This window comes from Oenanthe melanoleuca, chromosome 17, assembly GCF_029582105.1.
Source record: "Oenanthe melanoleuca isolate GR-GAL-2019-014 chromosome 17, OMel1.0, whole genome shotgun sequence".
NCBI classification, from domain to species: domain Eukaryota; kingdom Metazoa; phylum Chordata; class Aves; order Passeriformes; family Muscicapidae; genus Oenanthe; species Oenanthe melanoleuca.
The window spans coordinates 479,123-495,296 of NC_079350.1; the positions used below are offsets into that span (position 1 = coordinate 479,123).

The following is a 16,174-nucleotide window of genomic DNA, read 5'->3' on the forward strand; positions in this document are numbered from 1 at the left end:
TCTCCTTTGCCAACAGATGACAAATCCAAGTAACTCATGCTGGATTACAGACTCACAGTGCTAACAGGGAATATACCTAGAAAAATATTAGTGTGGTACAAGAAGGTGGCCATTTTTGAACAAAAGAGCACTACTGGAATTGTCACATTTCTTCAGGCACTGAATTCCAAATGTAAGCAGATGGTTTAAGAAAACCTACCTCAGGCTGTATAGCTTTAAAAACTGGCATATCCATCAACGTTATCTGGCTCTGCAATGAAGACAGAATGTTACATCATATAATATGAAGAGCTAACAACAGCATATTTCCATCTGCCCTTCAGTAACCACACATATCCCTCACCAACCAGAACAAACCTATGCTAGGGTCTCCTAAAAGACTTCAAAAAGTACAAATGGTTTGATATAGTACAACAAATATGCTGTGTCAGGTCAGTAGTAAATTATTAAATCCCAAGACAGGCTTATTTTATTGAAGTTGATAAAGTAAGAAATTTGTTTTCAAGAACACTGGAAGTTTATTTAAAATAGTTTTTTTTTAAGAAAAAAGATTTCATGTATTTTTTAGTACTCTGCAAGCCTTGAATATTATAAAAGCTTAAACGCAAAAATAACATTTCTACTTACAGCAAACTCCTCAGGAGTTACTTTCAACACATCAAATACAACTGCATCATAGCTTTTATTGGCATAATCTGAACTTCGCCCTTCCAGAGAATCTGAGCTGCTACTACCCTACAAAGAAAAAATAGTAGGCTTATCTGCAGAATGATGAATTTAATCTCAAAATCAGGAAATAAATGTGTAAAAATACTAAGTAATGACAAGAAAAAGTGTGAACTTCAAGAAGTTTCTGACACCAAATTATCAAATTTAGTTTTATGCCATTCACAAGTGCTCCCAATTTCCTTCTGCAAAAACTACAGTAGCAAAATTTTAGCTCTATGAAATTTTCAGCTTTAGCAAGCCATTTTTAAAATCACAGACTAAATGAAAGAGCTATCACACAAAAGGAAATGTGTTGAGATTTTGAAGGATAGGATTCTTAAAATTAAATGCACAAAGACTGGGTAGATCCAAATCAGCCTGCTCTATCCACAACATTATAACAAAGGGAAAATGGACACATTCTGAAATTTAACCTTCAGACTATGGATTAGGAAAGCCTGATATTTGTACTGGTCAAGCCTGAGAAGATAATAAAAGGGGAAACAGTAGAAAGGCAGACAGTTAATTTGTATCAGGAAAGTGCCAAGTCAGCATTCAGAAAGAGGAGCACTGCCTCAGTATCTACTGAGGGCAGTGAGTAAAGGATAGAGATTAAAACAGTCTTGTTGGACTTCCAAAAGATTTTTGATGTTGTTCTTCACTCTAAAGACATTAAGGTCCAGCACAGAAACTGTCCTTGCAATGATAAATTATTAGTTACAAGGCAGTTGTTACAAGCACTGAAAATATGTGAATCTGAAGTGAATTACATATAGAAAAGTGATGTTCATTATATATTCAACAACCTGGTAAATCCTGTAGCCTTAACTGAAAACTATGGATCTTCATTTATTTAATGTGGCTAAACAGAAAACCTGGCAATGAAAAACTGAAAAGGGTCATCAACAGGTTTGATTAAGTTTGGAAAAGCAAAAGAGAAAATATGCAACAGATTATTAATATGCTCCTTTATAAATCCATGGTGCACCCAGCTTCAAAATACATATGCAATATTACTGCATCCCAAAGCTGAAAAAGAGTTTCCTCCAATCCCACATTTAAAATGTATGCTTTACAGGACAAGCTTTACTGTAGCTGATTAATAATATTTCATCATAATATTAAATTAAAGCAAAAACCTAGAAAAACCCTACCAGCTAATTCCCAAGTAGTGTTCTGCTGACTGTCATGGAGCAACAAGCAGGCTGTTAGCTGGGCACAGCAGCTCAACAGAGAACCAGGTAGTCTTGGAAGGAGCACAGAAAAGCTGCCTGGTCTCCAAAGGATACAAGCATTAAAATGAACAAAATCTTTGAGCACTTTCTGACTAGCAGACTAGTAAATTAAAAAGAAAAAAAAAAGAAAAAGAAAAAAATGCGGCTGGACATTTCTGGTTTCTATTTCTGCTGACTCCATTCTGATGGTATATAACATTGCTCTGAACTCACTAATAATACATGGCTGCTCTGACTTAGAGTAGCAGGTCAAAAATGCTACATAAAACTAAACAAAATGAGTAATCAACAACAACAAAAAAACGTGGCTGTGAACATCAAGAACCAGGGAGTGTTCTACCATTTCTCTCTTGCCATGTTAATTCTTTTTCTTACAAATGGTGTGGTATTTGACTAGTAGTGGAAAGGGAGTCTGTGAAAGTTGAATGAAGCCAAAATTTCCATTTTGATACAGAAGCTAATAAAACCCAAGGAACTGTACCTCTGGAGTGGCGGAGGTGACCATCACATTGGCCATGAGCTCATTCCTTTTATACATGCTCCTCACAAGATGCAGGAAGTTTCACCTCAGCCAGCACTTGTTGAAAACAGAAAACAGAAACTCCTGCAAAGCAAATTATTTGTGGAATAAATAAAATTTATTAAAAAACTAAAACGCACACAGAAAATAACCCAGCAATACAAGATATTTCATCTTCCTTCCTTGGACCAAAGGACTTAAGAAACAAGATTATCTTAGGAGACGGATGCTCTTTTCTTTTCCAGCTACCAACTGTGAAGGAGTACAACTGAATATTGCTGAAGTCATGCCAAGTCCTAACCCTTACCTCCACTCAACTCAAGAAATTCAGGAGAAGGAAGATTTGTCATTTATGTTGAATTAGGTTTTATGTCAAGTCCCTCCTAGGCAAGACAAAGTCTCAGAAACTGCAAGTTACCACAAACTGCTTACAGAGGCAGCAAGTCAGCTCAAGCTCTGACTCTCTTGAAGTGAGAAAACAGCATGGCTGTGTCACTGTTCCCCACAGCACACATGGATGGGCCCATGGCAGCACTGCATCAATTCCTGTACATGGACTCTTGCAGCAAAATCTGTAGCTGCTCTTATGTGCAGCAAGGGATACTGCCACACCTCCCTCTGTGTCCTTGCATTGCTTCCCCCAACAGAAAAATTCTGAAAAACCAAACAGCTAAGAATAAAAATAACCTCTTATTTTACTCCCTTTAGAAAGATGAGGCATCCACTTCTCATTCCTTCAAAAAGAAACAATTCTCCCCAATATCTTGCACGAAACAAGACTACAACACTAAATTGGCTTCAAATAATGCCAAAATCTTCTCTGCTCAACAAGGCAAGATTCAATTTCTTTTATCTTTTCTCCTTTTAAAGTTAACTCATTTTGAGCACTAACAGGCTGCTAAGTATTTCTAGGTCTGGAGTTGTCCTTCTTAATAGTCCTTACAATCCGGAAGTGGAAAGTAATTCTGTAGAAGTGATTTTTTTAACATGTGGCATTTACATTAAGGCCACAAAAATATTCTTGTGTCCTCCATCCCTGCCTTTCTGAATAGATTCTCCAGGGCATGAGGAATCAATAATGCTGTGAAATGGGAAAGAAAAATCCCATATGTGAACTTGTATCGCACCCAAGTTCTGTTTTACAACAAGTTTTAATGTTCATTATGTCAAAGTGAGACAAAAATGCTTTAATACATAAAGCCAAAAGCACTCATATACTTTTGCCTTTCAACATTCAGGATTATATATAAATCTTGCAAGGCTAGAAACTTTCATTCTAGACAGGATCAAAATAGATTCCCCTTGCCTTACCCCGCCTTCCCAAAACATTTCAAATATAACACAAGCATTAAAAATGCCCTGCTTCTTCATATGTGCAAAGATTTCTCCAAGATTATCTCTGGAAAAATACTTCTCTGTACACCCACTTGTTTTGCTACCTTCATGAAAGTCATGGGAAGCAGTTATCCTCTTAAGTCAAGTCCATTCAATCATTTGAAGTGTTTCCCGACCTGCAGAAAGCATCACTCTGCACACAAAGTAACCCTGGAGCTAATGCTAAGCCCACAGTATGAAGAGGCTGTCAGACAACATAGAGAAAGATATGAAAAATTATACTCCCCTGCACTTGCCATATTTCATAGCAACAAGATTAAAAAGAAACTTCTGAAAGTCTAAAAATTACCAAAGGCCCAAAATGTTGGCAATAAAAGGTAAAAAGTCATTAAAATGACACAAAACTTATTTTCATACCTTTTGATTCTTCCAATTTCTTTCAGCTTGCTCAGGATAATCATTAAAATTATTAATTACACAAACAGTGCTAAAAATCAAAACTAAGAAAACACCTTATCTGTTTACATAGAGGGCTCACAGGCACACTGCAGCAAATCTCCTTCACAGGCTGCCAGAAGTAAAGTGGATAAATCAGGATGCAAACATACATACCACCAGAGGTTGTCTGTTCTTCCTCGCCAACTTGACAAACCCATTTAGATAGTGCTCTCTGAAGCAAAGAACTGGAAAAAAAAAAACAAAAATGCCACCATCAAAACCAAGCACAGAAGTAAACCTCAGAGATGTTATTTTACATTTGTCAAATCTTGTTAACTATGCCACAGAAGCAACATTCTCTGAAAGTAAAATGCAAATTTGGTATTGCTGTTAGTTATATGCACACAATGCAGTCAAAGTGCCTGTAAGTTCAGTCTCAGTACTAGTTACCCAAGTCTCAAGAAACTTAAGCACAGAAAACCACTTCTGGCCAACAAAGTCCCTATGCTCTAATTTCTGAATGCTAGCACAGCAATCTGAGGAAGTTACTGACTGTTCACATTGCTTTCAGCAAATACAAAAATAACCATGTCAGCAACCACTGATGACTGTTGCTCTCATTGATTTTTTCATCAAAGGGAAAAACACTGAGCAATATATGCTTCTTACCAGCCCTAATTAAGCCATTCCCGACTCCACAAGTCGACTGGCTTAGCTGATTCCAAAAAACATTTACTTACTGTTTTCATTAGTTGATCATGGTTTTCCTAATACCACTGAATCATGAACTGAGAGCTGCAATGTGATTATAAGAAAATATACTTCAACGTTCAAGCAAAAGATAAATGTTCTTTCTTAAGCTTAAATTAGCTGGACTAACTGGTTCAGTGAAAACCATTAAAGTGCACCAGGGCCCTACCTGGGCACTGATACACTTGGTTAGAACCAACCGAAATAACCAGCAGCGTTTGGAGGTTTTTTAAAATAAATTTAAAACAGATTAGTTCCAGTTGGAAGCAGCATGCAATGAACATCTAATCTCACTGCCCAACCACTTCAGGGATGACCAGATGTTAAAGGAATTGTCTATTAAGGGCATTGTTCAAAGGCTTTTAAACACTGACAGGCATGGGCACCAACCACCCCGTAGGCAGCCTATTCCAGTATTTGACCACCCTCTCAACTCAAGAAATGCTTACTGATGTTCAGTCTGAACCTCCCGTGCTGCAACTTGGAACCACTCCTGTACGTCCTGCCCCTGGATTCCGGGCAGGAAAGATCACAGAGAGCAATGAGGCTGCTGCTCAGCCCCCTTTTCTCCCAATTAGATAATCAAAAAGCCCTCAGCTGCTCCTCAGAGGATATGCCTTCCAGAATCTGGTATCACACATCAGAATGGTTAACTGGCATTCATCAAGATAAGGGAATGAAGACTACCTAAAAAGTCTTGCTTTTTACCTTCAGCAAGGCCAACAATATACTACTACACTCCCTCCAGTGGCAACACCCAGCCTAAAGACACATTTACGACACACCATATAAAGCTCATATTCAGTTCTGAACTGCTTTGCATCATTGCATTGATTTTTATTTTCTTCATTCCTAAACTATTCTTCAAGATGTTCACCACTAGAGCCTTCCTTTCCTTGATGAACCATGATCAAAGTCATACTCAGATGCTGTGGGCATAGAGTAGAAATCTAAGTATGTCAGCACAGCTAACTACTGGAAGAAAAGGGTCTTCTTAAGAAAACACAATGAAACAGTAACAGGGTTATATTTTTGCCCTGTGCTTGCAGTCACTGATGTGAAACTTGTATCACCATCTACATAATGCGCAGCTACAGCCCTCTTAAGGCTGGGGAGAAGTCCCATCTTTTTGTTCTATTGGTAAAAAAGGCAAAAAAAATATACCATCACAGTATCTAAATTGATGCACTCACTGGTTGTTCTCCATACCTACATGTTTACATACCTTTTCTCCCCCTCTCGCTAGGGTTCTTCTAGGTCAGTATCATAACTTTAATTAAAACAAACAAAAAAGTAAATTCAAAAGGATTTCAAAACCTTTTGGAGCTTGCACAATTTAGAAACTGTTTGTCATTGCAGTGACAGATCATACAGTCCTGGAAGGATTTGTAGAGGAGAATTTATTTTCATCTTTCAAAGGAGCAGCTACTGAGTGCCACGTGGATACTTGCTAACCTAGAAAAACACAAACCTCAAAAGCACAGAGGAACACTGAGGCAAGACCATTTAATTTTTGACAGCATCCTTTCCCAAAAGTACAAACACCATGTAACTTCATTTGTTCCCCACCCAGTAAGCATCATCTCTCAAACCCCAGTTCTCATCCCCTCACATATGTGTCCTGCAAAGGGGAGGGGAAAAGGATCGTATCTCCTAGCGTAATCATAGAAATTACCCATATGAACCCCACCTTCTCCAGCAAACAACTTTATCTGTATGCCACTCTGAGCCCTTTTATGACAGACTTCATGTAGAAACACAGATATGAGACTGGACAGTTGAGCTCTGTTAATAGTCATAATGCTTTATATGAAAAATCTCTTTATTTCAAAAAGTACCTCTGAAGTAATTAAACATTAGATCTTGGTGGACATTTTGTACAGCATGAAAAATTATAGAGTATTTGAAAGCCTGGATTTAAATAATAATTGCCTATGAAGAGTTTATTAAGAACAAAGCAATTAGGCTACAGAAGACTACCATAGAAATGTGATAGCTTTTTAAAAATCTTCCAAAGCAAACACTTGTGTATTTTCAGTATCCATTTCACCAGGAAGTCCCTAATATATTTCACTGTGCTTTAGGCAACAGTACCACCTATAGATAAAATACACTATGAACAATTCAGCAGTTTCATGCTCATCCTTTTCTGAGAAACTTCTTACTATATAGCTAATGATAAATAATTAAAAGGTAACAAAAATAAAATGGGGCTGTGGATTAATTCAGCTAACCATAAATTGAAATCACTCAAGTAAATAACTAATCCTCAATAACATGCACTGCCTCTGAGTAAACAGGCTGAAAAAACCTGAATCTTACATCACATCCCAGTAGTAGCCAATGGATCAAGTCTAATTCAGGAATAAACACATTCAAAGGTGACTCCTCTTTCTAAAATTCTCTCAACTCTCCTGCTTCCACCCTTCCAGTGCATGTACTCAAGTGAGTTTCACTGTGAGCAGGGAAACAGCTGCTGTCACGATTTTAAGAAACAACTTCAAGTTTAAGAAACAAATCCAAGTCCTACACTCTTGAGTTTTATGAATACACAACTGAGTTGAATTATATCTAACAGTACATTAAAAACAACACCTAATGCATTGATGACACGCTTTACTTGACTAGCCCCATGTTACACTAGACTGCCATTGGTCCCTTTGCTGTCACTAAGCTGCCCTACAACAATTAAAATTCCAGCTTTTCAAAGTAAGTGTCCTAGAGCAACCTGAATACAAAGACATCTGTAGCAGTCACTACACCAAAAAGGCAAGCTAACATTCCACAAGCTGAATAAAAATAAGGTTGTCTTATTTTTCAAAATTATAATGAATGCAATGTCTCAGTTTTCTAGTTTAAGAGCTGTATGCAAAATTTCATAACGAAATTATTTCAAATCTCACAGGATCCTCAGCTGCTAAAACCATGACAGACTAGGAAGGTGACAATACTGGCTTGTCCAATGCTCTTCTTCTGACTATGCCCCACATCTTTACTATATCCACTGATTACTGTGCTCACTCTAATGACCGTTGATTATATTTACAAATTTACTCTTAAGTGTTTTCTTCTCTCCATTCTTCTATTTGCACCATTACTTCATTATGATCAAAATTATTTGTATAAGCCAAAGAAATACAATAAAGTGAAATTCTACTATGTAAAGATAGCAGCAAGATCTCCATCTGGCTCCTTAAACAAATTAAGAAATACAATATGGGTTTCTCATAATTGGAAATCATTTGAAGGACTTTGCATAGACTCGAATTTTATCAGTCTCTGGAAATCTTTACATCAAGGTTCCGTATCAAGATGGAGCTGCAGTGCTCTCTCCTGCAGAAGTCCTCCTTCAAAAGTCATTACCCTTCAAGTAAGTCTTTAAACTTGAATAACTTAGAAGACCAAGATATATGTTTAGGGCAGTTATACTTAAAGAGAGTCTTCATGAAACTGCTACAGGAAAAGAAACATATATCTGTAAATTATAGTAGAACACTACTACAACTCTACTTCTCTAACCAGAAGAGAATCGACAGACACTCCTGTCATCTCTGGTTATCAAATGTAAGTGAAAATATGAAACACCTGCAAGTTTAAATAAAATTGTGTACTCACGGTGGAATAAGGCAACTGTGCTCTCAACCCATCTTGCTGCACACCTCGTTAGTCCATTGCTGGGTCTAGCTCTGGCTTTTCAGCAGTTTGACCGCTTGTTTAAAAACATAACATTCCTGTAAATATCAAGAAATAGGTTACATTTATTTTACAACTCAATTCTTCTTAAACTGGGCACTCGTCACCTGAAACATGCACTCTGGTATTTTTGTTCTTATCTCTCCCTCACAACTTTCATTGTTAGCTCCCCATTCTAGTTTCATCGGTATGTGCCAAATTCCCAAACACAAAATAACTACATCTACATCACAGAGGGAAGAGCAATGGATTACAAATTTCGTAGCTAAATATACTCCAAATGTGTGCTTGCAACTCTCCCTGACTCTGTCAATCAACACAAGGTCCAAGCCAAGACGCACTGTGTATTGGTTTCACTTCTTTCAAGGTGCTTTATGAACTGTAAATGCTACTCCATCCTCATACCATTTAGGCTTAACTAAACAAAACAAAATGGACAGAACCCCAAATACAGTAATTCTTTTATCTCTGTATCAGCAAATAAAACCATAGCTCTTCCACCAAACATGATTCGAAACAAACCTGAGAAAAATACTGCTTAGGTAACTCATTTTGGTAATATTTATATTAGGTATAGCCCTTCTCTCTTCTCCTCTTTTGTCTTATAGCAACTTTCATAAAACCTAATATTTAATAAAATTATACATCAAATGAGAAGGAAATAATCTCAAAGACAGCTTCTTTCCTATAGATTGACATGAAAATCCCATTAAAGCCCATATTGCTTTGACAAAGGTAAAAATCACTGCAGATCAATTGGTGTTAGTTACAACTGTGCCTTTACTACAGTCTCTATTTTCCTTCTATCACTAGGGAACCTCCACCTTCAAAAAGTCTATCTTCTGGATTATAACTACATATAATTCCTACTGGCATCAAAGAAAGCTCTCTTTTGCTGGAAAAGTAGTATTCTTTTGACACACCCAAAACTCATCCAGTAGGCAGTCCTTACATGAGCAAATCATCCTAGTCCATAGAAGAATCAAAATGACAAGTTAAAAATGGGTTAGCATCCACTTAAGTATTTCAGTCAAATTACAGACACGATGCCTGATGTCTGTCCTGCACCATGTGGCATTTTAGTAAATGGAAAACCCTGTAATTACCACGTGCCTGAACTTCTAGATGTCTTTCCTCCATTAAAATAAAACAAATAAACAGAAAAACAAATAAATTAACTTGCTTTGAAAGTGCTTTGTAATTATTCTTCTTCAAATTGGTGCTACATCAGGTGATACCCAGGATGGAAAACAAACGAAAAACAAACAAGTGTGTGAAGTTCTGCCCTTTACAGCAGCTTCTTGTTCTTGACAGACATGAAGAACATCTACTAGCCATGGCATGAATGGTCAACAAGGAAAAAATTACCTATCAAATCTGGACATAAAAGACAGATTGCAACATTCATAGATAAGGTTTCTGAGGCAAGTAATAGCCTTCTGTATTTCAGAGACACCAAGGTATTTCAATTTTTTCAGTAATTAGTATGACAAGAATACATATGCTCCATTTTGTTGGGTTCAGAACAACAAACCACAGACAAAAGGCATGATGTACTTCTATAACCAAGAATTTCAACATCCATTCCTTCTTCCTACTACATGCAACGCCCCAGGCTGACATAAGCCTGCAGAAGCTAGACCAAAAACTGTCTGAAGTGACTTGAAAACAGATCGCAGTCAAGGCTCTTAACAAGACCCGCACGGTTTCATCCACATGATATGCCAATATAATTTTCAAATTTATTCCTAAACACACAGGAGGACGTGGCCAACCCTGGGTGCCTTCCATCTGCTCCCGCTACACCCCACACCCGCAGCAACGCTGCTCCCGCCGTCTGCACTCGCAGCGCCAGCTGCTCGTGCCCGCCCCGCCTCGGGGGAGCGCCCCGCAGGCGGGCAGGGCCCCGGGGACAAGGCCCGGCGCCGCTCCGAGAGGCCGCGGGGCCGCTCGGGCGCTGGCGGAGCGGGGAAGCGCCGCCCGGCCCCGCCGAGCCCGGCGCCATGCCCGCCTCCCGCGCACCTGCCGCGCCCCGCGCCGGAGGCGGCCGGCGATGCGGAGAGCCCCGCGCTGGCCTCGGGGGGCTGCCAGCCTCCGGCCTCCGGAGGGTGGGCGCCCGTCCGGGCCCGTCGCCGCAGAGCTCCGCCCGCAATGCACGCCCGGAGCGGAGATGGCAGATGGAAGAGCGGCTGTGGCGGCCGGTCCCATGTTTTGTGCCGGCACGGGGGGCCCGTCCGCGGCTCACCTGTTCGGGGCTCGGTGCCCCCCAGCAACGCCCACGAGCCCTCCCGGTGCGAAGGAGGCGCCCTCAGCGCCGCCGAGGACGAGGCCCGGCCGGGCTGGGACCGCGGGGCGGGGCGCGGGCGCGCGGACTGACGCGCGCGCCAGCCAACCGCCTCCCCCGGCGGGAGGGCGCGCCAATGGGCGCGGGCGGGGCGGGAGCGCGCGAGCGCAGGTGCTGCTGCGCCGTCCTTGGCCGCGCCCTCCCCGCCCGCGCCCCCTGGCGGTCGCAGCGCGGCTGCGCACGCGGCTCCGTGAGGGCGGCGGGAGCGCGGGATCCGAGCCGGGCGAACCGGAGATGAGAGCCGGGGATCCGGGCCGGAGAGAGCCGAATGGTCCGGGCAGAACTTCCGAACAGCCCCGGAGTCCCTCCCGGCCGCGGCCCGGCCCCGAACAGCGGGTTCTGGCCCCGAGCAGCCGGAGCACCGTCCCTGAAGTGCCGTTCGTTCGCCTCCCCTCGCTGCAGCAAGGGCTGTGCCTCCTTCCCGGTGCACCGACGAACCTCTTGGAATCTCCAGACTAAAACTGCTGTCAGGTTACGTGTCCGGGTAATGATGCTGCAGGGCAGTGACCGTGTGTGTTCTTCCAAGGCAGTCAAACAGAGCTTTGTGGACTTCTTGGTATTTGAAAGTGCTACTTGAAGCTACGAGGCAGAAGGATGGTGCACCTTTCTCTGACTGACATCTTCTCTAAAAGCAGCGTTCAGCATGTGTGTGTGGGCACCACTACAGGAACACTGGCTCTGTGGACTGGGAGCTACATGCAGGATTCCACCCAGCCCATCAGGCTGGCCTGCAGGTTTGCATGTTAGAGAACTGCTGAGGGTATGCAGAGGAAACTTTGAGATACTGCATGATACCCAGAATATATTTAGAAGGTGTCTTTCCAATCACCTGGTTACTAAATGTTTTCAGTGCCTATCAAATTCAGAGCAGTTTAAACATATTCAGACATCACAACTAAATGTGTATGAGTGTGCTTTTCAGAGCAGAAAAAATCAATTTGAGTATAAACTATTAAAATAACTTTTAACATAGATTTGAGATCTGCTTACGAGTCCTGATGCTCACACCACCAAAAAATTATCAAAACCAAAGGCACTATACAGAAGGTATTTTCCCTAGATTTCCCTCCCCCTCAGAGAAGCTAAAAAAAATTAATTTCATATGAATCTCCAATCATTTAATAGACTATTCTGAGTTTATCCTATTGGTATACTGCCAAACAACACATTTTCCTCTAATACTTATAGCATCAGGTCCCACTAGAGGGAAAGTACAGAATTCACTGGCAACATTTTTCTTCTCTGTCCTGTATCACTGTGCCAGGACATTAAAACAGCAGTCCATAGGCTACAGTCTGTGAAAAATATACCTTGATTACTGGTATTTCTATAGGAATTTGGAAAAAAAGTATCTGAAAACTAGTTAACTTCTTATTTGAATGACTATGAGATTGTGTCAGAGTTACCAAAGTGATAATTAAAGTACTGTAAAATGGTGGTGTTCACTGCCTCATGCAGCACAGCAGGACAGCCTCTGAAATCCTGGGTATAAACACTGCTCTGCTAACAGTGCAATCACCCAGCACCTGCTCCTCTTGAAGGTGTCATAATGAGGACTGGAGACTTTTTTTTTGTTCCTATTTTAGGCTTCTGCTATGTACAGTGCCTTAAATGACCCCTACATAACATACTTTTAAAAATCAGCCAGCACCCTCTGGTGGAAAAGACAAGTAATGTTATTTAAGACAATGTCATCAGCTGTATAATTTCCCTAAATTTTAATGATTTTTTTTCTATCTATAATTCAACTGACTTTTGACTTAATATTCAATTTAATTAATTTTTTCTTAAACCATGCACAATACAAATGTACTACACTATTTCATATAGTTCATGAAATGTAGCATCCATGGGATTTGGCTTCATTTCTCTGCATGATTATTGCTGAAAGAGTAAAAATTCCGTATGTCATGGTTATTGGCCGTTTTACCTTCCCCTCAATCTGTTCTCAAGAAGCTTGTGTTACGAGAAGTTAAGCAATGGGGCCTGTCTGCATGTTCACAAAGATCAGGTGAACAGAACTGCTTCTTTTTATCCTAAGCCAATTTTTTTCCCTTAGCCATCTTAATAAAACCTTTTCACAAAATCTTTGTTTTTTTATTTTGTGTTTTGCTGAAAGTGGTGTTTCATAGCACTTTTTAAACAAGTATCCAATCTCTAGGTCTGTTTTTCAGAATGTGATATCTGAATTCAGATGTGCCAGCTACGATGAGAAAAATTCTGGTATTTCAGAACATTCATAGAATCAGAATGATTTGGGTTGGAATAATTTAAAAGGTCATCTCATTTTACCTCCCTGCAATTGGCAGAGACACTTTCCACTGGACCAGGCTGCTCCAAGCCCAATCCAACCTGGCCTTGGACACTTCCAGGGATGGGGCAGCCGCAGCTTCTCTGGGCACCCTGTGCAGGGTCCCCCCTTCCCCTACCCGGAACAATTCCTTCCCAATATCCCATCCATGCCTGCTCTCTGGCAGCAGGAAGCCATTCCCCCTTGTCACAGCACTCCAGGCTCTTGTCCCCAGTCCCTCTCCAGCTCTCCTGGAGCCCCTTTAGGCCCTGGATGGGGCTCTGAGCTCTCCCTGGAGCCTTTTCTTCACCAGGTGAGCACCCCCATCTTTCTCTGCCTATCTCCATGGCAGAGATGCTCCACCTCATCATCTCAGTGGCCTGGATACCAGTGCCAGAGTACATTTATCCCACTCCTAAGAGTCAGGTCTTGTTTACCCCATTCTGCATTACCTGGAACTTTCAGACCTTATATGAAGGGGATTTGAAGGGAGGTTTTGCTGGAATAGCTTCTCTGACAGGGACTCAGGGACTAACCCGCTCAATTCCAGTCCCTCCAAATCCCACTGCCAGTCAAGACAGCATGGCCTACAGCTGCACTGGGGCTGCTCCTGTGAAGTTCAAAGTTGTGGGTGAGGAAGAGTGTACCTAGATTGCTGGGAGCAGCATCAGCTCTACTGACATGGCAGAACATAAAACATGAACGCTGCTGCAGGAATGAAGCAGGGTGTCCCTCCTCAACAGACCTGCCTTGGAACTGCATGGCTAGATTGTCACCACCTGGCTGGGTGTTTTGTTTTGCTCTGAAAGTTGGATGAGGTTTTGGAGCACACAACTCAAATGAACACGTGTTCAGAACTAAGCAATTAATGCTGGCAAAACAGAAAAAACTTCAAGAGTAGTTGTCTCTAAAGACTTTTGATTTCTAGCTGGTAGATCAGTATTAAAATATTTCTTGTAACACTTCAGTAAGAACATCTGAAATGCAAGCCCCTTAGTAATTAAATATCTAAATGCAGACACTGACACCACAGATTTGCTCTAGAAGCATTTTAATTTACAAACAGCAATTCTGATTGACTTTATACCATAAAAAATGCAATTTACAAGCAAGAAACAAATTCATTAGAATAAAATAAAGCAGCACAGAAATATTCATGTCACAAATCTAAACACAAAGTGAATATAAGAGTAAAATATCATTTGAATAAATATTTTAAAGTTCATGCTGTAAAATAATCCTTAATGGCAAGTTACTAATTCTTACAGCATCAGCTTAGCTAGCTTCATTTACTTCACGTGGCGATGAAGTGCGGAGGTGTGAGGTTCCCGGTTTATATTGCAAGATAATGACACCAAGTCAAGTCATTCAAACTGTTCAATTATTTATCTTGAAAAATAACCATACAAGTAAAAGTTATTTAAAAATACAAATTCTCAGTCAGAAACAAACACTGTTAAAACCGTGCAAGAGCTCCATCTCTAACCAGATCTACAACCAGAGGTTCTCGGGCTGAGTCCAAAGGCTGAGTCCCTGCCTGTGGGAATGGGAGTCTGCAGTTCTGGATCTGCCATAGCAGGAGGAGCTACAGGAGCAGGAACAAACCTGCTCAGTCAGTGGTACATGGCTTCACATCCCCTGAAGAAATACAGGAACACATGTTCCAGGCTTACTTATTTGTTTAGCTTTTTTTTTTCTTTAATGTAAACTTGTGTAACTTAAATTAATGCTGCCACAGGGATGTGCAAGTAGTATTAAATCTACAATATTAAATACAAGTATTCTGGCACTTGATAAAATATATGTAAAATGCACACAGATTATAAAATTTGAACATTTTGAATGACTTTACTAAACTTCCAATTTGATCACTGAGTATTATGAAATTTACAATTCATGAAATAAAGAGATTCATATAAAGAATTTACATAATTCCCCAAATGCTTTCAAATATAAAATTTAATAAATAACCCTGACCAGTCAAAAAGCACCATTCAAGGGTAAAATTCCCTTGGAAAATAGATTAGGTGTTGCATATTTGAGTCCCTTTCAATGGTTTCATGTGAAACCTGTTTAGAAAAATGACAATAAAAGAATTACAATAAACTAATACAAAAATTCAAATTATATATATATATATATATATATTTATATTTAAAGGTAAAGCTTATTCAATATTTTCCCAGCCCTTGATTTTATTCCTGTTATTCTTCCCATAATTCAGCCTAAACATATTAAGAGGCCTCACTGTTTCGTCTAAAAGTAAACCAAAGGCTTCAGCATAAAACATGAATTTATGCTGGGGAAGACTGCATTAGAACTCTCAATTTAGGCCTACAGTCTACCCTGCTGACAGTGAACTGACAGTATCCTTTATGCTACAGAAAGATTTTCACACTTAAAAAGCAGAACCAATCTTGAGGCCTTAGAGACCAAATTGAACTTTTAATACACTGTAAGTATTTACAAAGCTATTTTCTAAATGTATTTACAAGTTTAAACGAAGTAATATGGGAGATAACTGATAATGAAAACTTAAATAATAGTTTTAAACCAGAAACATTAGCAAAGGTATAAAATCCTTTATTTTCACAGTTTATTAGAATAGGTTAAGCATCTAGAGGAAAGGACACTGTCACTGTTTTCACATTTGTCTAGAATTAAAAAGGTAGATTAAGAGACTCAATTATGAACCAGCCTGTATAATTTCATTACTTATTTTGCTGTCAAATATTTCTTCACATTTTTCATTGACTTCTGCATTTATTGTAAATGAAATGTGCAACAGCTCTGTGCTGAGAACTGCACAGACATGAGACGCTGCACAAGTAAGGGCCTCCTGCCCCAGGTGTGACAGAGCT

General features: G+C 40.2%; 1 protein-coding gene across 9 annotated transcripts in view; it reads right to left on the minus strand.

Moving 5' to 3' along the window:
• Window positions 1-11,067, minus strand: part of RALGPS1 (Ral GEF with PH domain and SH3 binding motif 1) — an 84,348-nt gene extending 73,281 nt beyond the window's left edge. For 4 of the 9 annotated variants that reach the window (XR_008841747.1, XR_008841746.1, XM_056505375.1 and 1 more), the window contains exons 1-6: window positions 10,925-11,047; window positions 8,602-8,717; window positions 4,411-4,481; window positions 2,425-2,547; window positions 628-735; window positions 200-250 (exon numbers count right to left, since the gene is read on the minus strand). Coding sequence is in view for 6 of the 9 variants with exons in the window: in XM_056505375.1 (XP_056361350.1) it covers window positions 200-250; window positions 628-735; window positions 2,425-2,481 (216 nt within the window). In the remaining 3 variants the exon portion in view is untranslated. Of the gene's footprint in view, window positions 1-199; window positions 251-627; window positions 736-2,424; window positions 2,548-4,410; window positions 4,482-8,601; window positions 8,718-10,924 lie in introns of all 9 variants that reach the window. The other 5 variants (XR_008841748.1, XM_056505377.1, XM_056505379.1 and 2 more) reach the window with 5 other exon arrangements.
• Window positions 11,068-16,174: the final 5,107 nt, after the last annotated feature.